The sequence below is a fragment of the Balaenoptera physalus genome (assembly GCF_965194825.1).
Source record: "Balaenoptera physalus genome assembly, chromosome: 8".
NCBI classification, from domain to species: Eukaryota; Metazoa; Chordata; class Mammalia; order Artiodactyla; family Balaenopteridae; genus Balaenoptera; species Balaenoptera physalus.
Window position 1 is genome coordinate 69,362,327 of NC_138887.1, and position 27,397 is coordinate 69,389,723.

The following is a 27,397-nucleotide window of genomic DNA, read 5'->3' on the forward strand; positions in this document are numbered from 1 at the left end:
TGAAAAGATTTTTTTTTTAAGGGGCATATGTTACCATCAACTACTCAGATGTCTACACCTTACCCTTTTTTATATTTCCTAACAGGTCCTTTGGCTCAATATATACTCTCTGAATATTTGTTAATTTATTTTTTTAGGAAAGACAATAGCTAGATTGCTAATTCCTATGACATATGAATTACCTGAAGTGGGGCATAAAGTTACTCTCACTCAACAGCCTTATAATCCCCAAAACTAACGTCAAATATTCTTTCAGTTTCATACTGTTAAAAATATTGTTACTCTGAGAATCATTATAAATTGGGGTCTTACACTATACGATAAAATGAAGTTCTCCTAGATGATAAAAGTAAATGACTGAACAAATGAGAGCTATATACCGTCTAAGCTCTTCATCTCTAAGTTAAAATGTAGTATTGTCAAAGTAAGGGCCTCAGATCATGTAATTATTGTCCTGAAACAAGGCCTATGTAAAGAAAAAAAAAGGTGAATTTATTGCCTTTCTTGCTAAGGATTTTTAGTTTCTTCATTTATTCATTCATGTAACAATTACCAAGTTCCTAATTTGTCCCACACACTCAGCTATGTGCTAGAACCCTGCCTTGGTTACGGAATAACTAAGTAAGAATAATTAAGCACAGTAGTTGTGTTAATGAAAGAAGCAAATTTTAATATTATTGATACATGAATTCATAGTGAGTGGAAAAAACATTTCTACTGAACATGATTTTGTTTTGCTTTTAATGCACCCTGTTTTTAATTTGAAGGGTATCACTGAAAGGTTATTTTCTTAGAAATATATATATATAGAAATCCTAAGAAATAGTTGAATCATGTTTTTTTTTTTTTTTTAAAAGAAATTCACGTTCTTTTATTTATTTATTTATGACTGTGTTGAGTCTTCGTTTCTGTGCGAGGGCTTTCTCCAGTTGCGGCAAGTGGGGAACACTCTTCATCACGGTGCGCGGGCCTCTCACCATCGCGGCCTCTCTTGTTGCGGAGCACAGGCTCCAGACGCGCAGGCTCAGTAATTGTGGCTCACGGGCCCAGCTGCTCCGTGGCATGTGGGATCCTCCCAGACCAGGGCTCGAACCCGTGTCCCCTGCATTGGCAGGCAGATTCTCAACCACTGCGCCACCAGGGAAGCCCCATGAATCATGTTTTGAAGACCCCCATTGTCAACCATTTGTACTAGAGGAAGAAAAAAGTTTTAAGGGGCTTCTGCTATACTATGGGTCATTGAGGGCTCTCTTTTTTATACTTTCTTTTAATCATCTACAGGTATAAGAATGACAGTGGAATTATCAGAAGGGCCTTTGATAATGATACTTCTGCTTGTCCAAAACAAGAGTACTCATGCAGCAGGAAAGTTGGTAGTGTATTGAGTTCTCATTTACCTAAACCATTTTCTTTGTTACTTATTACTGATATTTCATAAAGCAGTAACCACTTACTAACAAATAGAATTCTTAGATAATTTGAATAGTAATTAAAAATAAGGAAATTAATGTTTATATTAGCTTACTCCTGTATTATTTTGTCTTTATTACTACCACATCATAAATTAATCAGTTAAAATATTCTCTTCTAGAAAAATGTATTGTAAGAATATGTAAATCATTGTCCTAGGCATGTGTGTTAGACTATCACTCTGTACATGGTAAGCTACAGCTTTGGAATGGAACAGCGTTTGTACACATTGCACTCATTATATAGCCTACTTAGACTCATGGCAGAGAATACACTCTGAGATGGTGCAGAACACATAACTTATTGGAGGCTATGGTTGGAAATGAAGTTTATTGAGAACTCATTTTGTTCAAGAGTTTTATAGAGTATAACTACCAAATATAGAATGGATGGCTGGTGGGAAGTAGCTACATAGCACAGGGAGATCAGCTCGGTGCTTTGTGACCACCTAGAGGGGTGGGATAGGGAGGGTGGGAGGGAGGGAGACGCAAGAGGGAGGGGATATGGGGATATGTGTATACGTATGGCTGATTCACTTTGTTATACAGCAGAAGCTAACGCACCATTGTAGAGCAATTATACTCCAATAAAGATGTTAAAAAAAAAAGAGTTTTATAGAGTATAAAATATATACAGTTTTTTGAACCTTTCTTAAGGATCATAGACACTGAATAGAGATATACTTTAAAAAAATTAAATCGGTAATAATTCCTTTTGGCCTTTCAATTCATTTATTCATTCAGTCTAGTTCTTGCAACAGCACTAAATCTTTCATTTGATTACTGCAGAGCTCCCAGATATTTTAGTATTAATTTCGTTTTTTTTTTAACATCTTTATTGGAGTATAATTGCTTTACAATGGTGTGTTAGTTTCTGCTTTATAACAAAGTGAATCAGTTATACATATACATATGTTCCCATATCTCTTCCCTCTTGCATCTCCCTCCCTCCCACCCTTCCTATCCCACCCCTCTAGGTGGTCACAAAGCACCGAGCTGATCTCCCTGTGCTATGCGGTTGCTTCCCACTAGCTATCTATTTTACGTTTGGTAGTGTATATATGTCCATGCCACTCTCTCACTTTGTAACATCTTACCCTTCCCCCTCCCCATATCCTCAAGTCCATTCTCTAGTAGGTCTGTGTCTTTATTCCCGTCTTGCCACTAGGTTCTTCATGACCTTTCTTTTTTTCCCTTAGTTTCCATATATATGTGTTAGCATACTGTATTTGTTTTTCTCTTTCTGACTTCCTTCATACTGTATGACAGACTCTAACTCCATCCACCTCACTACAAATAACTCCATTTCGTTTCTTTTTATGGCTGAGTAATATTCCATTGTATATATGTGCCACATCTTCTTTATCCATTCATCCGATGATGGACATTTAGGTTGCTTCCATGTTCTGGCTATTGTAAATAGAGCTGCAATGAACATTTTGGTACATGACTCTTTTTGAATTATGGTTTTCTCAGGGTATATGCCCAGTAGTGGGATTGCTGTGTCGTATGGTAGTTCTATTTTTAGTTTTTTAAGGAACCTCCATACTGTTCTCCATAGTGGCTGTATCAATTTACATTCCCACCAACAGTGCAAGAGTGTTCCCTTTTCTCCACACCCTCTCCAGCATTTATTGTTTCTAGATTTTTTGATGATGGCCATTCTGATCGGTGTGAGATGATATCTCATTGTAGTTTTGATTTGCATTTCTCTAATGATTAATGATGTTGAGCATTCTTTCATGTGTCTGTTGGCAATCTGTATATTTTCTTTGGAGAAATGTCTATTTAGGTCTTCTGCCCATTTTTGGATTGGGTTGTATGTTTTTTTGTTATTGAGCTGCCTGAGCTGCTTGTAAATCTTGGAGATTAATCCTTTGTCAGTTGCTCCATTTGCAAATATTTTCTCCCATTCTGAGGGTTGTCTTTTGGTCTTGTTTATGGTTTCCTTTGCTGTGCAAAAGCTTTGAAGTTTCATGAGGTCCCATTTGTTTATTTTTGTTTTTATTTCCATTTCTCTAGGAGGTGGGTCAAAAAGGATTTTGCTGTGATGTATGTCAAAGAGTGTTCTTCCTTTGTTTTCCTCTAAGAGTTTTATAGTGTCTGGCCTTGCATTTAGGTCTTTAATCCATTTGGAGTTTATTTTTGTGTATGGTGTTAGGGAGTGTTCTAATTTCATTCTTTTACATGTACCTGTCCAGTTTTCCCAGCACCACTTATTGAAGAGGCTGTCTTTTCTCCACTGTATATGCTTGCCTCCTTTATCAAAGATAAGGTGACCATATGTGTGTGGGTTTATCTCTGGGCTTTCTATCCTGTTCCATTGATCTATATTTCTGTTTTTGTGCCAGTACCATACTGTCTTGATTACTGTAGCTTTGTAGTATAGTCTGAAGTCAGGGAGCCTGATTCCTTCAGCTCCATTTTTCTTTCTCAAGATTGCTTTGGCTATTCGGGGTCTTTTGTGTTTCCATACAAATTGTGAAATTTTTTGTTCTAGTTCTGTGAAAAATGCCAGTGGTAGTTTGATAGGGATTGCATTGAATCTGTAGATTGCTTTGGGTAGTAGAGTCATTTTCACAATGTTGATTCTTCCAATCCAAGAACATGGTATATCTCTCCATCTATTTGTATCATCTTTAATTTCTTTCATCAGTGTCTTATAATTTTCTGCATACAGGTCTTTTGTCTCCTTAGGTAGGTTTATTCCTAGATATTGTATTCTTTTTGTTGCATTGGTAAATGGGAGTGTTTTCTTAATTTCACTTTCAGATTTTTCATCATTAGTGTATAGGAATGCAAGAGATTTCTGTGCATTAATTTTGTATCCTGCTACATTACCAAACTGATTGATTAGCTCTAGTAGTTTTCTGGTAGCAGCTTTAGGATTCTCTATGTATAGTATCATGTCATCTGCAAACAGTGACAGCTTTACATCTTCTTTTCCAATTTGGATTCCTTTTATTTCTTTTTCTTCTCTGATTGCTGTGGCTAAAACTTCCAAAACTATGTTGAATAAAAGTGGTGAGAGTGGGCAACCTTGTCTTGTTCCTGATCTTAGTGGAAATGGTTTCAGTTTTTCACCATTGAGGACAACGTTGGCTGTGGGTTTGTCATATATGGCCTTTATTATGTTGAGGAGAGTTCCCTCTATGCCTACTTTCTGCAGGGCTTTTATCATAAATGGGTGTTGAATTTTGTCAAAAGCTTTCTCTGCATCTATTGAAATGTCATATGGTTTTTCTCCCTCAATTTGTTAATATAGTGTATCACGTTGATTGATTTGCATATATTGAAGAATCCTTGCATTCCTGGAATAAACCCCACTTGATCATGGTGTATGATCCTTTTAATGTGCTGTTGGATTCTGTTTGCTAGGATTTTGCTGAGGATTTTTGCATCTATATTCATCAGTGATATTGGCCTGTAGTTTTCTTTTTTGTGACATCTTTGTCTGATTTTGGTATCAGGGTGATGGTGGCCTCGTAGAATGAGTTGGGGAGTGTTCCTCCCTCTGCAATATTTTGGAAGAGTTTGAGAAGGATGGGTGTTAGCTCTTCTCTAAATGTTTGATAGAATTCGCCTGTGAAGCCATCTGGTCCTGGGCTTTTGTTTGTTGGAAGATTTTTAATCACAGTTTCAATTTCAGTGCTTGTGATTGGTCTGTTCATATTTTCTATTTCTTCCTGGTTCAATCTCAGCAGTTGTGCATTTCTAAGAATCTGTCCATTTCTTCCAGGTTGTCCATTTTATTGGCATAGAGTTGCTTGTAGTAATCTCTCATGATCGTTTGTATTTCTGCAGTGTCAGTGGTTACTTCTCCTTTTTCATTTCTAATTCTATTGATTTGAGTCTTCTCCCTTTTTTTCTTGATGAATCTGGCTAATGGTTTATCAATTTTGTTTATCTTCTCAAAGAACCAGCTTTTAGTTTTATTGATCTTTGCTATTGTTTCCTTCATTTCTTTTTCATTCATTTCTGATCTGATCTTTATGATTTCTTTCCTTCTGCTAACTTTGGGGTTTTTTGTTCTTCTTTCTCTAATTGCTTTAGGTGCAAGGTTAGGTTGTTTATTCGAGATGTTTCCTGTTTCATGAGGTAGGCTTGTATTGCTATAAAGTTCCCTCTTAGAACTGCTTTTGCTGCATCCCATAGGTTTTGGGTCATCATGTCTCCATTGTCATTTGTTTCTAGGTATTTTTTTATTTCCTCTTTGATTTCTTCAGTGATCACTTCATTTTTAAGTAGTGTATTGTGTAGCCTCCATGTGTTTGTATTTTTACAGATCTTTTCCTGTAATTGATATCTAGTCTCATAGCGTTGTGGTCGGAAAAGATACTTGATACGATTTCAATTTTCTTAAATTTACCAAGGCTTGATTTGTGACCCAAGATATGATCTATCCTGGAGAATGTTCCATGAGCACTTGAGAAAAATGTGTATTCTGTTGTTTTTGGGTGGAATGTCCTATAAATATCAATTAAGTCCATCTTGTTTAATGTATCATTTAATGCTTGTATTTCCTTATTTATTTTCATTTTGGATGATCTGTCCATTGGTGAAAGTGGGGTGTTAAAGTCGCCTACTATGATTGTGTTACTGTCGATTTCCCCTTTTATGGCTGTTAGTATTTGCCTTATGTATTGAGGTGCTCCTATGTTGGGTGCATAAATATTTACAATTGTTATATCTTTTTCTTGAATCGATCCCTTGATCATTATATAGTGTCCTTCTTTGTCTCTTGTAATAGTCTTTATTTTAAAGTCTATTTTGTCTGATATGAGAATTGCTACTCCAGCTTTCTTTTGATTTCCATTTGCATGGAATATCTTTTTCCATCCCCTCACTTTCAGCCTGTATGTGTCCCTAGGTCTGAAGTGGGTCTCTTGTAGACAGCATATATACGGGTCTTGTTTTTGTATCCATTCAGCCAGTCTGTGTCTTTTGGTGGGAGCATTTAATCCATTTGCATTTAAGGTAATTATCGATATGTATGTTCCTATTCCCATTTTCTTAAATGTTTTGGGTTTGTTATTGTAGGTGTTTTCCTCCTCTTGTGTTTCTTGCCTAGAGAAGTTCCTTTAGCATTTGTTGTAAAGCTGGTTTGGTGGTGCTGAACTCTCTCAGCTTTTGCTTGTCTGTAAAGGTTTTAATTTCTCCATCAAATCTGAATGAGATCCTTGCTGGGTAGAGTAATCTTGGTTGTAGGTTTTTCTCCTTCATCATTTTAAATATGTTCTGCCACTCCCTTCTGGCTTGCAGAGTTTCTGCTGAAAGATCAGATGTTAACCTTATGGGGATTCCCTTGTGTGTTATTTGTTGTTTTTCCCTTGCTGCTTTAAATATGTTTTCTTTATATTTAATTTTTGATAGTTTGATTAATATGTGTCTTGGCGTGTTTTTCCTTGGATTTATCCTGTATGGGACTCTCTGTGCTTCCAGGACTTGATTAACTATTTCCTCTCCCATATTAGGGAAGTTTTCAACTATAATCTCTTCAAATATTTTCTCAGTCCCTTTCTTTTTCTCTTCTTCTTCTGGGACTCCTATAATTCAAATGTTGGTGCATTTAATGTTGTCCCAGAGGTCTCTGAGACTGTCCTCAGTTCTTTTCAGTCTTTTTTCTTTATTCTGCTCTGCAGTAGTTATTTCCACTATTTTATCTTCCAGGTCACTTATCCGTTCTTCTGCCTCAGTTATTCTGCTATTGATCCCTTCTAGAGTATTTTTAATTTCATTTATTGTGTTGTTCATCATTGCTTGGTTCCTCTTTAGTTCTTCTAGGTCCTTGTTAAATGTTTCTTGCATTTTGTCTATTCTATTTCCAAGATTTTGGATCATCTTTACTATCATTATTCTGAATTCTTTTTCAGGTAGACTGCCTATTTCCTCTTCATTTGTTAGGTCTGGTGTGTTTTTACCTTGCTCCTTCACCTACTGTGTGTTTTTCTGTCTTCTCATTTTGCTTATCTTACTGTGTTTGGGGTCTCCTTTTCGCAGGCTGCAGGTTTGTAGTTCCTGTTGTTTTTGGTATCTGTCCCCAGTGGCTAAGGTTGGTTCAGTGGGTTGTGTAGGCTTCCTGGTGGAGGGGACTAGTACCTGTGTTCTGGTGGATGAGGCTGGATCTTGTCTTTCTGGTGGGCAGGTCCACGTCTGGTGGTGGGTTTTGGGGTGTCTGTGGCCTTATTATGATTTTAGGCAGCCTCTCTGCTAATGGGTGGGGCTGTGTTCCTGTCTTGCTAGTTGTTTGGCATAGGGTGTCCAGCACTATAGCTTGCTGGTTGTTGAGTGAAGCTGGGTCTTGGTGTTGCGATGGAGATCTCTGGGGGATTTTCGTCGTTTGGTACTACATGGAGCTGGGAGGTCTCTTGTGGACCAGTGTCCTGAAGTTGGCTCTCCCACCTCAGAGGCACAGCCCTGACGCCTGGCTGGAGCACCAAGAGCCTTTCATTCACATGGCTCAGAATAAAAGGGAGAAAAAGTAGAAAGAAAGAAAGAAAAAGGATAAAATAAAATAAAATAAAGTAAGATAAAATAAAATAAAGTTATTAAAATAAAAAATAAAAAATAATTATTAAGAAAAAAAGAAAAAATACTTTTTCAAGTAAAAAAAAAAACAAAAAAACGGACAGACAGAACCCTAGGACAAATGGTGAAAGCAAAGCTATACAGACAAAATCTCACACAGAAGCATACACATACACACTCACAAAAAGAGGAAAAGGGGAAAAAATAATATATCTTGCTCCCAAAGTCCACCTCCTCAATTTGGGATGATTCGTTGTCTATTCAGGTATTCCACAGATGCAGGGTACTTCAAGTTGTTTGTGGAGCTTTAATCCGCTGCTTCTGAGGCTGCTGGGAGAAATTTCCCTTTCTCTTCTTTGTTCACACAGCTCCCGGGGTTCAGCTTTGGATTTGGACCCGCCTCTGCGTGTAGGTCGCCTGAGGGCGTCTGTTCTTCGCTCAGACAGGACGGGGTTAAAGGAGCAGCTGCTTCGGGGGCTCTGGCTCACTCAGGCCGGGGGGAGGGAGGGGTACGGATGCGGGGCGAGCCTGTGGCAGCAGAGGCCAGCGTGACGTGGCACCAGCCTGAGACGCGCTGTGCGTTCTCCCGGGGAAGTTGTCCCTGGATCATGGGACCCTGGCGGTGGCGGGCTGCACAGGCTCCCAGGAGGGGAGGTGTGGATAGTGACCTGTGCTTGCTCACAGGCTTCTTGGTGGCGGCAGCAGCAGCCTTAGCGTTTCATGCCCATCTCTGGGGTCCGCACTGATAGCCGCAGCTCCCGCCCGTCTCTGGAGCTCCTTTAAGAGGCGCTCTGAATCCCCTCTCCTTGCGCACCAGGAAACAAAGAGGCAAGAAAAAGTCTCTTGTCTCTTTGGCAGCTCAAGACTTTTTCCCGGACTCCCTCGCAGCTAGCCGTGGCGCACTAGACCCCTTCAGGCTCTGTTCATGCCACCAGCCCCAGTCCTCTCCCTGGGATCCGACCGAAGCCTGAGCATCATCTCCCAACCCCCACCTGCCCTGGCGGGTGAGCAGACAAGCCTCTCGGGCTGGTGAGTGCTGGTTGGCACCGATCCTCTGTGCGGGAATCTCTCCACTTTGCCCTCTGCACCCCTGTTGCTGCGTTCTCCTCCGTGGCTCCGAAGCTCCCCCCCTCCACCCCCCGCAGTCTCCACCCGCGAAGGGGCTTCCTAGTGTGTGGAAACCTTTCCTCCTTCACAGCTCCCTCCCAGAGGTGCAGGTCCCGTCCCTATTCTTTTGTCTCTGTTTTTTCTTTTTTCTTTTGCCCCACCCAGGAACGTGGGGAGTTTCTTGCCTTTTGGGAGGTCTGAGGTCTTCTGCCAGCGTTCAGTAGGTGTTCTGTAGGAGTTGTTCCACACGTAGATGTATTTCTGATGTATTTGTGGGGAGGAAGGTGATTTCCACGTCTTACTCCTCCTCCATCTTGAAGGTCTCCTTTTATTTTAGCTTTTGAAATAAACATTCATGTTAGATTTTTTTGTTTGCATAGGTGTATATACTAGTTTCAAACAGTTTTTAGATCCTCAATAAAACATATCTTTTAGGAACTTTTACTTTTAGCACTTTGCTAGCCAAGTCTTTTAAAAATAATAAAAAGTTATAACATTTATTTTACAATATTTTATAATATAGAATTTTGATTAACATTGATTGGGTGTAACGCCAATGAATTCAAACTAGTGATGTTTATTAAATTTAAGGAAATTGCCCGATAACATCTATCTTACTACGACAACTCAGCTCTCATGGTGGCAAGCCCCAATTCCAATAAATTCCTTATGAACAAGGAAACACCTCCTTAGGCCTTAGTTTTCTTAACCTACAAAATGAGGGTAATGGAGGAATTCTGACATGATTTGCTCTTGTCAGATGATCCTTCTACATATAACAATGATAAACTGTAAGTTTATCCTTAGAATGACCAAAAGTAAGCAGATTCTGGAGGGCAGTTGACCGTTTGTAAGAAGGGAGATACTCAGATCCCTTTTTTCAGTTTCTAGCCTAAGGACTGGCCTCAGTCTGCTCCCTGCGGGTTGACTAAAATTCTGCTGCAAAACGCTGGGTTTTTTGGCTTGAAGAATGAGAGTTATGAGTTTGGGATAAGTATAGTTGCTGGAAAGTAAGGGGAAGATCCAAGGTAGGAGGGATCCAGAGAAGGGATCCTAAAATCTTTTTAATAAATCTTCTGCTGATGCCTGAACTATTCCTGCACAGGACAAACTTTAAGCAACCAAGCCCAAAAGGTATAGCCCAATTAAGTCAATTGCACACTAAACCAAACCAAACAAACATACAAAAAAACTAACATTCTTTGGGAGAGTATTACCGACTCCAAGATGTTTGGAAAATAACATTTACAATGTTAAGGATACAACCTAAAATTACTTAATAAATCAAGAAATATGGGAATGTGACTCATTTTTGAGACAAAAGACAATCAGCAAAGATCAACCCGGAGATGCCCCAGATGTTGAAGCTAGCAGACAAAGATTTAAAGCAGTTACTATAAAACAGCAGTCTCAAACCTTTTTGGCACCAGGGACCGGTTTCGTGGAAGACAATTTTTCCATGGACCGGGGTGGGGGGGATGGTTACGGGATGATTCAAGTGCATTACATTTATTGTGCACTTTATTTCTATTATTATTACTTTGTAATATATAATTAAATAATTATACAACTCACCATAATGCAGAATCAGTGGGAGCCCTGAGCTTGTTTTCCTGCAACTAGATGGTCTCATCTGGGGGTGATGGGAGACAGTGACACCCGAAGTGTGTTGCTTATATCCAGTCTACTATGTAATCTTGTTTTGGTTGCTGTTACTTCAGAAAACCCTCCTTCACAAAGTTAGGATGTTGGAAACGGAAGCAGGCTTTTCAGTGCTTTTGTGGCAATCTCAGGATATTCCGTCTTGACTTTAATCCAGAACGTATGGAGATTTGAAGTTGTCTCAAACATACTTTTAAGGCCACCATCATTTGCAGTCTCAAGCAGTTGATCCTCTTCTAGCACGGACAAAGTCGATTCACCTGGCTTATTTACAAATGGGTTGCAGATCCATTCCTTCTCAGTTCGGGGGTCTTTTGTGGTTGGGAAGTAATGCTCAAACTCTTTTGAAAGCTGAGATAGGTGATCATGCACCAGCTGGGAGAAAGAAGGCCCTGGCTAGTCCCTTTCAAAATCTCTGCTAATGTTTGAAACATGTCAAAAATCCCAGTGTTCACTCGTCACCCCCATAATTTCAGTTTGGCTTTGAATGCAGCTACTTTATCTGCGACTTGAACACAGTTGTTGTTCTCCCCTGAAGTGACAGATTGAGTTTGTTCAGCAGGTTGAATATGTCACACAAGTAAGCAAGTTTTGCGACCCATTCAGTATCACTGAAATGTGCTGCCAGTGGTGACTGTTTTTCTAAAAGAAGTCTCTGGAGTGGCTCTTGTAACTCAGAAACTCTGACCAGTGATCTACCTTTAGAAAGCCACCTCACTTCTGTGTATAAGAGAAGACGTGTGTTCTGCGTCCATCTCCTCACAGAGCTGCGTGAACAGACGTGAGTTAAGGGCATGTAGTTTAATGTGGTTGATAATTTTAATCACATCCTGCAAAACGCTGTTCAGTTCAGGTGACATTTTTTGGCTAGCCAGCATTTCTCTATGGATGACACAGTGCATAGACTCACGTTCAGAAGCAACCTCTTTGACCCAAGTTGTGAAACCAGAAAACCATCCAGTCATGGCAGCCGCTCTGTCTGTGCATATACCAATACAAAATGACCAATTCAGTTTTCCTGGTATGTAATCATTCAAAGACTTGAATAGTTCTGCAGCTGTGATGTTGGTTGGCAACAAAAGTGCACATAGCATATTCTCATGCACATCCTCCTGAAAAATATATCACAAAAACATGCATTGTTGCCTTGTTGTCAACATTGGTAGGCTCGTCAACCTGGACTGCATACCATGGTGACTCACTAATCCTCTCGAACAATTGTGCCTCAATATCCTCTATTTCATCAATTCATCTAGTTATGGTGCTAGCTGAAAGAGGAACACGTGCCACCTTTTGAACTGGAGCCTCTCCTAAAAGTTGTTCTTAGCAGCAGGCAGGATCAACTCTTCACCAGTAGTGAAGGGCTTCTTAGCTTTAGCAATGCGGTTAGTCACTAAGAATGATGCTCTCAGTGCAGACACATTTGATGAAGTGGCGGCCTTCAATGATTGCTTCTGTTCTTTGTGTGCACGTTTTTTTCTTTTGAAAAACTCCAAAGGCTTGTCTTTTAATGCAGGGTGCTTGGTCTCCATGTGGCAAAGCAGTTTTGAAGGTTTCGTGTCTTCATTGAATAGCTGGTCGCCACATATTATACAAAGCGGGCTTGAAGAATGTGAATCACCTGTTGCAATGAACCCATAATTTAAGTAGGACTCTTGGTATTTTCTTTTAAATGCAGCTTTCTTTTTGTTGGCAGTCTTAGAGTCTTCTGTCTCATAATTGGGTCTTTCCCCCTTTTCAAAGAAGCTCTCCAGAGATGTTTGTTTTTTACTCATTTTGGCTAGGGTTAACTTATGGGCTTACCAAAACTGTGACTGAGACAAGTGCGCGGTGTGGGGAAAGAGGCACAGATGGAAGTGGTAAATAAAATAATGGGCGGGCCCTGCGTGGACTAAAATAAGTGTCAGATTCTGATTTAAAGACTGCCGCCAGATGCAGCTTAATTGTCATTTGCCACTCACTGATAGGGTTTTGATATGAGTCTGCAAGCAATTGATTTATTATGGTCTCTGTGCAGTCAAACCTCTCTGCTAATGATAATCTGTATTTGCAGCCACTCCCCAGCACTAGCATCACCGCCTCAGCTCCATCTCAGATCATCAGGCATTAGATTCTCATAAGGATTGCGCAACCTAGATCTCTCACAGGCACAGTTCACAGTAGGATCGCACTCCTATGAGAATCTAATGCAGCTGCTGATCTGACAGGAGGTGGAGCTCAAGTAGTAATGTGAGTGATGGGGAACGGCTATAAATACAGATGAAGCTTCGCTCGCTCGCCCACTGCTCACCTCCTGCTGTGCAGCCCGGTTCCTAACAGGCCACGGACCAGTAGTGGTCTATGGCCCAGGGGTTGGGGACCCCTGCTATAAAACATATTCAAGGACGTAAAAGAAGATATGTGCATTATGAACGAAATATAGGTTATTTAACAGAGAAAGAGAAACTACAAAAAAGAAACAAATGGAAATTCCAGAACTAAAAAATGTAATATCTGAAATAAAAATTTACCAGATGTATTTAACAGCAGAATGCAAACGATGAAAGAGTCAGCAAAGCTGAAGATATATTAATAGAAATTATTGAGACTTCCCTGACAGTCCAGTGGTTAGGACTCCACGCTTCCACTGCAGGGGGCAAGGGTTCGATCCCTGGTCGGGGAACTAAGATCCCACATGCTGCATGGTGAGGCCAAAAAAAGAAAAAATTAATTAATTAATAGAAATTATCTAACCCGAGGAACACAGAGAAAAAATATTGAAGTAAAAATGAACAAGCCTCAGGGACCATATTGAAAGCTCTAAGAATGTGTAATTAGAGTCCCAGAAGGAGATGAGAGAAAGGAATAATGGGCAGAAATAATATCTAAGGAAAACATGGCTGAATATTTTCCAAATTTGGTGAAAGATATAAATGTACATTTTCAAGAAGCTTAACAAACCTGAAATGAGATAAAAACAAAGAAAACCACACTGTTGTATAATAAAGACTTTGGCTGGTCTTTGTCCCTCGTTCCTGGGAAATAACCTCTAAATCTCTGGAATTTCTTGGAGTGATAGATATGTCTTTGTTACTCATGGTGAGCCTCTGGGCCCACACCTGAGTTTATGCTAATGAGATGACTCAAAATGGGGGCTAGCCACACTAGAAAGACTAACCAGGTAATTACAGGGTTGGTGCTTTTTTAGTCAGGTGATATGAGCCCAGCCTCTGAAGAGGGCAGAATTGGCTGGAGATTGAGTTCAAGCACATGGCCAATGATTCAATCAACAAAGTCTATGTAATGAAACTCCAGTAAAAACTCTGGGCACTGAGGTGAGCTTGCCTGACTGGTATTTATACTTTAATGTGCCTGGAAGCTGAGGCATTCTGAGGACACAGAAGCTTTGTGTGTGGGACCCCCAGACCTCACTCTATGGGTCTTTTCACTTGGCTGCTCCTGATTTACATTCTTTATAATAAAACTATAATTATAAATGTAGTACTTTCCTGAGTTCTGTGAGTCATTCTAGTGAATTATAATACTTTAGGGAGTACTGGGAACCCCTGAATTTGTAGCCAGTTAATCAGAAGAATGGGTGACCTGAGAGCTCTGGAATTTACATCTGGCTTCTGAAGTGAGGGTAGAATTATGCTCCTAACTTCCAAAATTTGACCTAATTCAGACCACAGTGGACCAACATCTTTAAAGTGCTGGAGGGGAAGGGAGAACAAGCCCACATCAAATCAGAATTCTACATCCAGTGAAAATGATCTGCCAAGAATGAAATGCATTTTCAGAAAAAGAAAACTAAAAGAATATATTGACAGTGGGCAGGTACTATAAGAAATACTAAGGAAGTTCTACACACTAAAGAGAAATAAAAACAGATGAAAATTCAGATCTTGGTTGGGGGGGGATTAGAGCACTGGAAATTATAACATTGTATGATAGAGTTTTACTGTGCGTAGATGTTATACATTTGACAACTTTAGCAAAAACAGGCAAGGGTGAGTAAATGAACTCCTACCTTGCAAGATTTCTGTATTTGACATGAATTGATTCAATATTAACCCTAAGTAGGCTGTGAAAAGTATATATATTGTGATCCTTAAAGCAACCACTAAAAAATAATGCAAAGAGGTAAAGTAAGGATCCTGGAATACATAATGTTTATACATATGCTATGTTTCAGCTAAACTAAAGATAAACAAACCTAAGTTAAACTTTTATTCCTTGTTCTTCTTAAATGATGACAACAAACTATTTCTATTAATGGTCTTTTTTGTCAGGGGTAAGGATTATATGATATTTTTTCGACTTCTCTCTTGAACACTTTTTCTCCTGTCTTAGAGTCAACATTTTGCTCATCTTTGTCTCCTGTGTTCATGAAAAAAATAATGTCTACTTTCCCTTCAATTAGTCAGCAGTCAACTAGTGCTTGTTTTCTCTGCAGGGTACTTATTTGTTTCAACTTCATTTCCTGCTCTCTTTCTCCCCAAGGTCATTGAATCACACTTTGATAAATACATTGTTACTAAGGATTACTAGAGGCAATTGCAATTATAGATTTTTAAATTAATGTCTTTCATTATACTGAGTCAGAAAGTCAGTGAACTGAAAAATTATTCTTTTAGTGGTTATTCAGCATTAGTCAACATGTCCTTGCTGTGTGTGGAGTGGTCTTCTGAATTCTCTGGGGGTGTGATTATGGCAGTATTTCCTGGAGAAACAAGCTGTATAAAGAAGAAATGGGATAAATAGATAGCTAGTGGGAAGCAGCTGCATAGCACAGGGAAATCAGCTCTGTGCTTTGTGACCACCTGGACGAGTGGGTTAGGGAGGGTGGGAGGGAGACACAAGAGGTAGGAGAAATGGGGATATATGTATACGTATAGCTGATTCACTTTGTTATACAGCAGAAACTAACACACCATTGTAAAGCAATTATACTCCAATAAAGATGTTAAAAAATAAAAAAAAAAGAAAAGAAACGGGATAAACAAAAGTGTGACAGAACTTCAGCTAAGTGATTGGAAGGTAGGAAGAATGGGGGCAAATGAATAGGCCACTGGCCTGACTAACCCAGGAAGTCTTCACAGGGAGCACTAGAGTTCTGAAAGTCTTGGGTGAGCCTTGTGTAAAGCTGACAAAACTCCCTAAGTGGAGCGAATATCATGGATATGAAGTAGAAATCAGCTAAAGATATTTATTGAGTTCTTATAGTACCTGCCGATTGTGTCACATGCGAGTCACTAGAAGAACATGAAGTAAAGATAGTATTATTATAAACTAGTAGGGAAAATTACATGTTCTCATGGAAAAAAAAAAAGACAACCAATGTAGTAATAGATGCCAAATACAAATAGATGCCAAATATTGTAGTGAAAACGAATACCTAATTGCAGAAGGAAGGGTGAATTAAATGGAAGGGACTTTTAAGTGGGATCAGGGCCTAAACTGACAGAGAGAAAAGGAGAGATACGATATAACTCAGAGATGAAATCTGGGGACAATGGGAATATGCTGGGAACAGAGGATCATGATAGGATGGTGATGAATATGTTGCTGCTGGTGAAGATGATTTTATTTATTTATTTTTAAAATTCTTATTAGTCATCCATTTTATACACATCAGTGTATACATGTCAATCCCAATCTCCCAAATCATCACACCACCACCCACACCCCCGCCACTTTCCCCCCCTGGTGTCCATACATTTGTTATCTACATCTGTGTCTCAATTTCTGCCCTGCAAACCGGTTCATCTGTACCATTTTTCTAGGTTCCGCAAATATACGTTAACATACGATATTTGTTTTTCTCTCTGACGTACTTCACTCTGTATGACAGTCTCTAGATCCATGCACATCTCTACAAATGACCCAATTTTGTTCCTTTTTATGGCTAATATTCCATTGTATATATGTACCACAACTTCTTTATCCATTTGTCTGTCGATGGGCATTTAGGTTGCTTCCATGACCTGGCTATTGTAAATAATGCTGCAGTGAACATTGGGGTGCATGTGTCTTTTTGAATAATGGTTTTCTCAGAGTATATGCCCAGTAGTGGGATGCTGGATCATATGGTAATTCTATTTTTAGTTTTTTTTTGTTTTTTTTTTTTTTTTCACACACACACACACTGCATTTTATTTTTACAAGAGATAAATAGACTGACACCAAGCATTGTACATGGATGACCACAACAAAAGCAACAATGATTGCAATTACCAAACATGAAACACACTCATACTATGTCATAATATTGACATTCAGTCCAGTAATCCTCCACTGTAACAGCTCCTTTACTTTGCAGTGAAAATTGATTTGCATATTCTTTGCCTCTGAGTCCTTGTGGGATTTTTTTTTTTTTTTTTTTAATTCAGACAGAAAGTCACAAAAATTATACTCATCCTCATCAGTTCACTCAGTCCCATGTAATTAATTGTTTTTTTTCATCTTGATCTTTTGTTAGCACTTTTATGAGTTCATCAGTTTTTCATCAGAGTTCTGAAAATGCTTATTCATTCAGTTCAGCAGTACAGTCAGTTACCAGAAACCTGTACTTGTCAGAGTCTTTACCATGAATTTCTTGAAGATGAAACCCTTTTATAGGAACATATTTGCAAAATCATCAGAGTACACCCAGAACTGTCTGTAAATGACCAAAGACTTAAAAATGACCACGGTAAAAGATTTGATGAAAGTTCATAATAATGCAGTTGACAAGAAAATTAGTTATTTCTGAGATATACATTTTAAAGTAATAACTAGGATTATTACTTATAACATTATACCAGAACATATAAGATTTTTAGAAATTTCATGTAATCTCTGAAACATTTATATTAACATATTTCCATACATATTTCCATACAAAAACAAATATAAGATTTTTAGAAATTTCATGTAATGTCTGAAACATTTATATTAACATATTTCCATACAAATAACCCAATGAAAGTTTAGTATTAGTTGTTTTGTTTGTTTTTTTATACTGCAGGTTCTTATTAGGCATCAATTTTGTACACATCAGTGTATACATGTCAATCCCAATCGCCCAATTCAGCACACCACCATCCCCACCTCACCACAGTTTTTCCCCCTTGGTGTCCATATGTCCATTCTCTACATCTGTGTCTCAACTTCTGCCCTGCAAACTGGCTCATCTGTACCATTTTTCTAGGTTCCACATACATGCATTAATATATGATATTTGTTTTTCTCTTTCTGACTTACTTCACTCTGTATGACAGTCTCTAGATCCATCCACGTCTCAACAAATGACTCAATTTTGTTCCTTTTTATGGCTGAGTAATATTCCATTGTATATATGTACCACAACTTCTGTATCCATTCGTCTGTTGAGGGGCATTTAGGTTGCTTCCATGACCTGGCTATGGTAAATAGTGCTGCAATGAACATTCGGGTGCATGTGTCTTTTTGAATTACGGTTTTCTCTGGGTATATGCCCAGTAGTGGGATTGCTGGGTCATATGGTAATTCTATTTTTAGTTTTTTAAGGAACCTCCATATTGTTCTCCATAGTGGCTGTATCAATTTACATTCCCACCAACAGTGCAAGAGGGTTCCCTTTTCTCCACACCCTCTCCAGCATTTGTTGTTTGTAGATTTTCTGATGATGCCCATTCTAACAGGAGTGAGGTGATACCTCATTGTAGTTTTGAGTTGCATTTCTCTAATAATTAGTGATGTTGAGCATCTTTTCATGTGCTTCGTGGCCGTCTGTATGTCTTCTTTGGAGAAATGTCTATTTAGGTCTTCTGCCCATTTTTGGATTGGGGTGTTTGTTTCTTTGATATTGAGCTGAATGAGCTGTTTATATATTTTGGAGATTAATCCTTTGTCCGTTGATTCATTTGCAAATATTTTCTCCCATTCTGAGGGTTGTCTTTTCGTCTTGTTTATGGTCTCCTTTGCTGTGCAAAAGCTTTGAAGTTTCATTAGGTCCCACTTGTTTATTTTTGTTTTTATTTCCATTACTCTAGGAGGTGGATCAAAAAAGATCTTGCTGTGATTTATGTCAAAGAGTGTTCTTCCTATGTTTTCCTCTAAGAGTTTTATAGTGTCCAGTCTTATATTTAGGTCTCTAATCCATTTTGAGTTTATTTTTGTGTATGGTGTTAGGGAGTATTCTAATTTCATTCTTTTACATGTAGCTGTCCAGTTTTCCCAGCACCACTTATTGAAGAGACTGTCTTTTCTCCATTGTATATCTTTGCCTCCTTTGTCATAGATTAGTTGACCATAGGTGCGTGGGTTAATCTCTGGGCTTTCTATCTTGTTCCATTGATCTATGTTTCTGTTTTTGTGCCAGTACCATATTGTCTTGATTACTGTAGCTTTGTAGTATAGTCTGAAGTCAGGGAGTCTGATTCCTCCAGCTCCATTTTTTTGCCTCAAGACTGCTTTGGCTATTCGGGGTCTTTTGTGTCTCCATACAAATTTTAAGATGATTTGTTCTAGCTCCATAAAAAATGCCATTGGTAATTTGATAGGGATTGCATTGAATCTGTAGATTGCTTTGGGTAGTATACTCATTTTCACAATGTTGATTCTTCCAATCCAAGAACATGGTATATCTCTCCATCTGTTGGTATCATCTTTAATTTCTTTCATCAGTGTCTTATAGTTTTCTGCATACAGGTCTTTTGTCTCCCTAGGTAGGTTTATTCCTAGGTATTTTATTCTTTTTGTTGCAATGGTAAATGGGAGTGTTTCCATAATTTCTCTTTCAGATTTTTCATCATTAGTGTATAGGAATGCAAGAGATTTCTGTGCATTAATTTTGTATCCTGCAACTTTACCATATTCATTAATTAGCTCTAGCAGTTTTCTGGTGGCAGTTTTAGGATTCTCTATGTATAGTATCATGTCATCTGCAAACAGTGACAGTTTTACTTCCTCTTTTCCAATTTGTATTCCTTTTATTTCTTTTTCTTCTCTGATTGCCGTGGCTAGGACTTCCAGAACTATGTTGAATAATAGTGGTGAGAGTGGACATCCTTGTCTCGTTCCTGATCTTAGAGGAAATGCTTTCAGTTTTTCACCATTGAGAATGATGTTTGCTGTGGGTTTGTCATATATGGCCTTTATTATGTTGAGGTAGGTTCCCTCTATGCCCACTTTCTGGAGAGTTTTTATCAGAAATGGGTGCTGAATTTTGTCAAAAGCTTTTTCTGCATCTATTGAGATGATCATATGGTTTTTATTCTTCAATTTGTTAATATGGTGTATCACATTGATTGATTTGCATATATTGAAGAATCCTTGCATCCCTGGGATAAATCCCACTTGATCGTGGTGTATGATCCTTTTGATGTGTTGTTGGATTCTGTTTGCTAGTATTTTGTTGAGGATTTTTGCATCTATATTCATCAGTGATATTGGTCTGTAATTTTCTTTTTTTGTAGTATCTTTGTCTGGTTTTGGTATCAGGGTGATGGTGGCCTCATAGAATGAGTTTGGGAGTGTTCCTTCCTCTGCAATTTTTTGGAAGAGTTTGAGAAGGATGGGTGTTAGCTCTTCTCTAAATGTTTGATAGAATTCACCTGTGAAGCCATCTGGTCCTGGACTTTTGTTTGTTGGAAGATTTTTAATCACAGTTTCAATTTCATTACTTGTGATTGGTCTGTTCATATTTTCTGTTTCTTCCTGATTCAGTCTTGGAAGGTTATACCTTTCTAAGAATTTGTCCATTTCTTCCAGGTTGTCCATTTTATTGGCATAAAGTTGCTTATAGTAGTCTCTTAGGATGTTTTGTATTTCTGCAGTGTCTGTTGTAACTTCTCCTTTTTCATTTCTGATTTTATTGATTTGAGTCCTCTCCCTCTTTTTCTTGATGAGTCTGGCTAATGGCTTATCAATTTTGTTTATCTTCTCAAAGAACCAACTTTTAGTTTTATAGATCTTTGCTATTGTTTTCTTTGTTTCTATTTCATTTATTTCTGCTCTGATCTTTATGATTTCTTTCCTTCTGCTAACTTTGGGTTTTGTTTGTTCTTCTTTCTCTAGTTTCTTTAGGTGTAAGGTTAGATTGTTTACTTGAGATTTTTCTTGTTTCTTTAGGTAGGCTTGTATAGCTATAAACTTCCCTCTTAGAACCGCTTTTGCTGCATCCCATAGGTTTTGGATCGTCGTGTTTTCATTGTCATTTTTCTCTAGGTATTTTTTGATTTCCTCTTTGATTTCTTCAGTGATCTCTTGGTTATTTAGTAACGTATTGTTTAGCCTCCATGTGTTTGTCTTTTTTACGTTTTTTTCCCTGTAATTCATTTCTAATCTCATAGCGTTGTGGTCAGAAAAGATGCTTGGTATGATTTCAATTTTCTTAAATTTACTGAGGCTTGATTTGTGACCCAAGATGTGATCTATCCTGGAGAATGTTCCGTGCGCACTTGAGAAGAACGTGTAATCTGCTGTTTTTGGATGGAATGTCCTATATATATATCAATTAAATCTATCTGGTCTATTGTGTCATTTAAAGCTTCTGTTTCCTTATTTATTTTCATTTTGGATGATCTGTCCATTGGTGTAAGTGAAGTGTTAAAGTCCCCCACTATTATTGTGTTACTGTCGATTTCCTCTTTTATAGCTGTTAGCAGTTGCCTTATGTATTGAGGTGCTCCTATGTTGGGTGCATATATATTTATAATTGTTATATCTTCTTCTTGGATTGATCCCTGGATAATTATGTAGTGTCCTACCTTGTCTCTTGTAACACTCTTTATTTTAAAGTCTATTTTATCTGATATGAGTATAGCTACTCCAGCTTTCTTTTGATTTCCATTTGCATGGAATATCTTTTTCCATCCCCTAACTTTCAGTCTGTATGTGTCCCTAGGTCTGAAGTGGGTCTCTTGTAGACAGCATATATATGGGTCTTGTTTCTGTATCCATTCAGCCAGTCTATGTCTTTTGGTTGGGGCGTTTAATCCATTCACGTTTAAGGTAATTATCGATATGTATGTTCCTATGACCATTTTCTTAATTGTTTTGGGTTTGTTTTTGTAGGTCCTTTTCTTCTCTTGTGTTTCCCACTTAGAGAAGTTCCTTTAGCATTTGTTGTAGAGCTGGTTTGGTGGTGCTGAATTCTCTTAGCTTTTGCTTGTCTGTAAAGCTTTTGATTTCTCCATCAAATCTAAATGAGATCCTTGCCGGGTAGAGTAATCTTGGTTGTAGGTTCTTCCCTTTCATCACTTTAAGTATATCATGCCACTCCCTTCTGGCTTGCAGAGTTTCTGCTGAGAAATCAGCTGTTAACCTTATGGGAGTTCCCTTGTATGTTATTTGTCGTTTTTCCCTTGCTGCTTTCAATAATTTTTCTTTGTCTTTAATTTTTGCCAGTTTGATTACTATGTGTCTCGGCGTGTTTCTCCTTGGGTTTATTCTGTATGGGACTCTCTGCGCTTCCTGGACTTGGGTGGCTATTTCCTTTCCCATGTTAGGGAAGTTTTCGACTATAATCTCTTCAAATATTTTCTCTGGTCCTTTCTCTCTCTCTTCTCCTTCTGGGACCCCTATAATGCGAATGTTGTTGCGTTTAATGTTGTCCCAGAGGTCTCTTAGGCTGTCTTCATTTCTTTTCATTCTTTTTTCTTTAGTCTGTTCCGCAGCAGTGAATTCCACCATTCTGTCTTCCAGGTCACTTATCCGTTCTTCTGCCGCAGTTATTCTGCTATTGGTTCCTTCTAGTGTAGTTTTCATTTCAGTTATTGTATTGGTCATCTCTGTTTGTTTGTTCTTTAATTCTTCTAGGCCTTTGTTAATCATTTCTTGCATCTTCTCAATCTTTGCCTCCATTCTTTTTCCGAGGTCCTGGATCATCTTCACTATCATTATTCTGAATTCTTTCTCTGGAAGGTTGCCTATCTCCACTTCATTTAGTTGTTTTTCTGGGGTTTTTTCTTGTTCCTTCATCTGGTACATAGCCCTCTGCCTTTTCATCTTCTCTATCTTTCTGTAACTGTGGTTTTTGGTCCACAGGCTGCAGGATTGTAGTTTTTCTTGCTTCTGTTGTCTGCCCTCTGGTGGTTGAGGCTATCTAAGAGGCTTGATGGGAGGCTCTGGTGGTGGGTAGAGATGACTGTTGCTGTGGCGGTCTGAGCTCAGTAAAACCTTAATCCACTTGACTGTTGATGGGTGGGGCTGGGTTCCCTCCCTGTTGCTGTGGCAGTCAGAGCTCAGTAAAACCTTAATCCACTTGACTGTTGGTGGGTGGGGCTGGGTTCCCTCCCTGTTGGTTGTTTTGCCTGAGGCAACCCAACAGTGGAGCCTACCCGTGCTCTTTGGTGGGGTTAATGGCAGACTCTGGGAGGGCTCACGCCAAGGAGAACTTCCCAGAACTCGGCTGCCAGTGTCCTTATCCCCACAGTGAAACAGAGCCACCACTCGCCTCTGCAGGAGACCCCCCAACACCAGCAGGTAGGTCTGGTTCAGTCTCCCCCAGGGTCACTGCTCCTTCCCCTGGGTCCCGATGCACACATTACTTTGTGTGTGCCCTCCAAGAGTGGCGTCTCTGTTTCCCCCAGTCCTGTCAAAGTCCTGCAATCAATTCCCACTAGGCTTCAAAGTCTGATTCTCTAGGAATTCCTCCTCCCGTAGCCGGACCCCCAGGTTGGGAAGCCTGACGTGGGGCTCAGAACCTTCACTCCAGTGGGTGGACTTCTGTGGTATAAGTGTTCGCCAGTCTGTGAGTCACCCACCCAGCAGTTATGGGATTTGATTTTACTCTGATTGCGCCCCTCCTACCGTCTCGCTGTGGCTTCTCCTCTGTCCTTGGACGTGGGGTATCCTCCTTGGTGAAGTCCAGGGTCTTCCTGTCAATGTTTGTCCAGCAGCCAGTTTTGATTCTGGTGGTCTCGCAAGAGGGAGTGAGAGCACGTCCTTCTACTCCGCCATCTTGGTTAATCCTCTCTCTATTTTTAGTTTTTTAAGGAACCTCCATACTGTTCTCCATAGTGGCTGTATCAATTTACATTCCCACCAACAGTGCAGGAGGGTTCCCTTTTCTCCACACCCTCTCCAGCATTTATTGTTTATAGATTTTCTGATGTTGCCCATTCTAAGTGGTGTGAGGGGATACCTCACTGTAGTTTTGATTTACATTTCTCTAATAATTAGTGATGTTGAGCAGCTCTTCATATGCTTCTTGGCCATCTGTATGTCTTCTTTAGAGAAACGTCTATTTAGGTCTTCTGCCCATTTTTTGATTGGGTTGTTTGTTTTTTTAATATTGAGCTTCATGAGCTGTTTATATATTTTAGAGATTAATCCTTTGTCCATTGATTCATTTGCAAATATTTTCTCTCATTCTGAGAAGTGTCTTTTCGTCTTGTTTATGGTTTCCTTTGCTGTGCAAAAGCTTTGAAGTTTCATGAGGTCCCATTTGTTTATTTTTGTTTTTATTTCTATTACTCTAGGAGGTGGATCAAAAAAGATCTTGCTGTGGTTTATGTCAAAGAGTGTTCTTCCTATGTTTTCCCCTAAGAGTTTTATAGTGTCTGGTCTTACATTTAGGTCTCTAAATGTAATAACTCCACTTTGAGTTTATTTTTGTGTATGGTGTTAGGGAGTGTTCTAATTTCATTCTTTTACATGTATCTGTCCAGTTTTCCCAGCACCACTTATTGAAGAGACTGTCTTTTCTCCATTGTATATCCTTGCCTCCTTTGTCATAGATTAGTTGACCATAGGTGCGTGGATTTACCTCTGGGCTTTCTATCTTGTTCCATTGATCTATGTTTCTGTTTTTGTGCCGGTACCATATTGTCTTGATTACTGTAGTTGTAGTACAGTCTGAAGTCAGGGAGTCTGATTCCTCCAGCTCCGCTTTTTTCCCTCAAGACTGCATTGCCTATTTGGGGTCTTTTGTGTCTCCATACAAATTTTAAGATTTTTTGTTCTAGTTCTGTAAAAAATGCCATTGGTAATTTGATAGGGATTGCATTGAATCTGTAGATTGCTTTGGGGAGTATAGTCGTTTCCACAACATTGATTTTTCAATCCAAGAACATGGTATATCTCTCCATCTGTTTGTATCCTCTTTAATTTCTTTCATCAGTGTCTTATAGCTTTCTGCATACACGTCTTTTGTCTCCCTAGGTAGGTTTATTCCTAGGTATTTTATTCTTTTTGTTGCAATGGTAAATGGGAGTGTTTCCTTAATTTCTCTTTCAGATTTTTCATCATTAGTATATAGCAATGCAAGAGATTTCTGTGCATTAATTTTGTACCCTCCAACTTTACCAGATTCATTGATTAGCTCTAGTAGTTTTCTGGTGGCATCTTTAGGATCTTCTATGTATAGTATCATGTCATCTGCAAACAGTGACAGTTTTACTTCTTCTTTTCCAATTTGTATTCCTTTTATTTCTTTTGTCTGATTGCCATGGCTAGCACTTCCAAAACTATGTTGAATAATAGTGGTGAGAGTGGACATCCTTGTCTTGTTCCTGATCTTAGAGGAAATGCTTTCATTTTTTCACCATTGAGAATGATATTTGCTGTGGGTCTGTCATATATGGCCTTTATTGTGTTGAGGCAGGTTCCCTCTATGCCCACTTTCTGCACAGTTTTTATCATAAATGGGTGTTGAATTTTGTCAAAAGCTTTTTCTGTATCTATTGAGATGATCATATGGTTTTTATTCTTCAATTTGTTAATATGGTGTTTCACAATGATTTGCATATATTGAAGAATCCTTGCATCCCTGGGATAAGTTCCACTTGATCATGGTGTATGACCCTTTTAATGTGTTGTTGGATTCTGTTTGCTAGTATTTTGTTGAGGATTTTTGCATCTATATTCATCAGTGATATTGGTGTGTAATTTTCTTTTTTTGTAGTATCTTTGTCTGGTTTTGGTATCAGGGTGATGGTGGCCTCATAGAATGAGTTTGGGAGTGTTCCTTCCTCTGCAATTTTTTGGAAGAGTTTGAGGATGGGTGTTAGCTGTTCTCTAAATGTTTGATAGAATTCATCTGTGAAGCCATCTGGTCCTGGACTTTTGTTTGTTGGAAGATTTTTAATCACAGTTTCAATTTCATTACTTGTGATTGGTCCGTTCATATTTTCTATTTCTTCCTGGTTCAGTCTTGGAAGGTTATACCTTTCTAAGAATTTGTCCATTTCTTCCAGGTTGTCCATTTTATTGGCATAGAGTTGCTTGTAGTAGTCTCTTAGGATGCTTTGTATTTCTGCAGTGTCTGTTGTAGCTTCTCCTTTTTCATTTCTAATTTTATTGATTTGAGTCCTCTACCTGTTTTTCTTAATGAGTCTGGCTAATGGTTTATCAATTTTGTTTATCTTCTCAAAGAGCCAGCTTTTAGTTTTATCGATCTTTGCTATTGTTTCCTTTGTTTCTATTTCATTTATTTCTGCTCTGATCTTTATGATTCCTTTCCTTCTGCTAACTTTGGGTTTTGTTTGTTCTTCTTTCTCTAGTTCCTTTAGTAAGGTTAATTGTTTATTTGAGATTTTTCTTGTTTCTTGAGGTAGGCTTGTATAGCTAAAAACTTCCCTCTTAGAACCGCTTTTGCTGCATCCCATAGGTTTTGGATGGTCGTGTTTTCATTGTCATTTGTCTCTAGGTATTTTTTGATTTCCTCTTTGATTGCTTCAGTGATTGCTTGGTTATTTAGTAATGTATTGTTTAGCCTCCATGTGATTGTGTTTTTTACATTTTTTTCCCTGTAATTGATTTCTAATCTCATAGCGTTGTGGTCAGAAAAGATGCTTGGTATGATTTCATTTTCTTAAATTTACTGAGGCTTGATTGGTGACCCAAGATGTGGTCTATCCTGGAGAATGTTCCATGCACACTTGCGAAGAAAGTGTAATCTGCTGTTTTTGGATGGGTTGTCCTGTAAATATCAATTAAATCTATCTGGTCTATTTTGTCATTTAAAGCTTGTTTTTCCTTATTAATTTTCTGTCTGGATGACCTGTCCATTGGTGTACGTGAGGTGTTAAAGTCCCCCATTATTTTTATGTCACTGTCGATTTCCTCTTTTATAGCTGTTAGCAGTTGCCTTATGTATTGAGGTGCTCCTATGTTGGGTGCATATATATTTATAATTGGTATATCTTCTTCTTGGATTGATCCCTTGATCATTATGTAGTGTCCTTCCTTGTCTCTTGTAACATTCTTTACTTTAAAGTCTATTTTATCTGATATGAGTATTGCTACTCCAGCTTTCTTGTGATTTCCATTTGCATGGAATATCTTCCTCCATCCCCTCACTTTCAGTCTGTATGTGTCCCTAGGTCTGAAGTGGGTCTCTTGTAGACAGCATATATATGGGTCTTGTTTTTGTATCCATTCAGCAAGCCTGTGTCTTTTGGTTGGAGCATTTAATCCATTCACGTTTAAGGTAATTATCGATATGTATGTTCCTATGACCATTTTCTTAATTGTTTTGGTTTTGTTTTTGTAGGTCCTTTTCTTCTCTTGTGTTTCCCACTTAGAGAAGTTCCTTTAGCACTTGTTGTAGAGCTGGTTTGGTGGTGCTGAATTCTCTTAGCTTTTGCTTGTCTGTAAAGCTTTTGATTTCTCCATCGAATCTAAATGAGATCCTTGCCTGGGTAGAGTAATCTTGGTTGTAGGTTCTTCCCTTTCATCACTTT

The 27,397-nt window shown here is 38.7% G+C and overlaps 1 protein-coding gene across 4 annotated transcripts in view; it reads left to right on the forward strand.

Moving 5' to 3' along the window:
• Window positions 1-27,397, forward strand: part of FAM237B (family with sequence similarity 237 member B) — a 41,761-nt gene that overhangs the window by 2,929 nt on the left and 11,435 nt on the right. For 3 of the 4 annotated variants that reach the window (XR_014266438.1, XR_014266439.1, XR_014266440.1), the window contains exon 2: window positions 1,282-1,373. Coding sequence is in view for 1 of the 4 variants with exons in the window: in XM_082472139.1 (XP_082328265.1) it covers window positions 23,072-23,195 (124 nt within the window). In the remaining 3 variants the exon portion in view is untranslated. Of the gene's footprint in view, window positions 1-1,281; window positions 1,374-21,527; window positions 23,196-27,397 lie in introns of those variants that run through there. The other variant, XM_082472139.1, reaches the window with a different exon arrangement.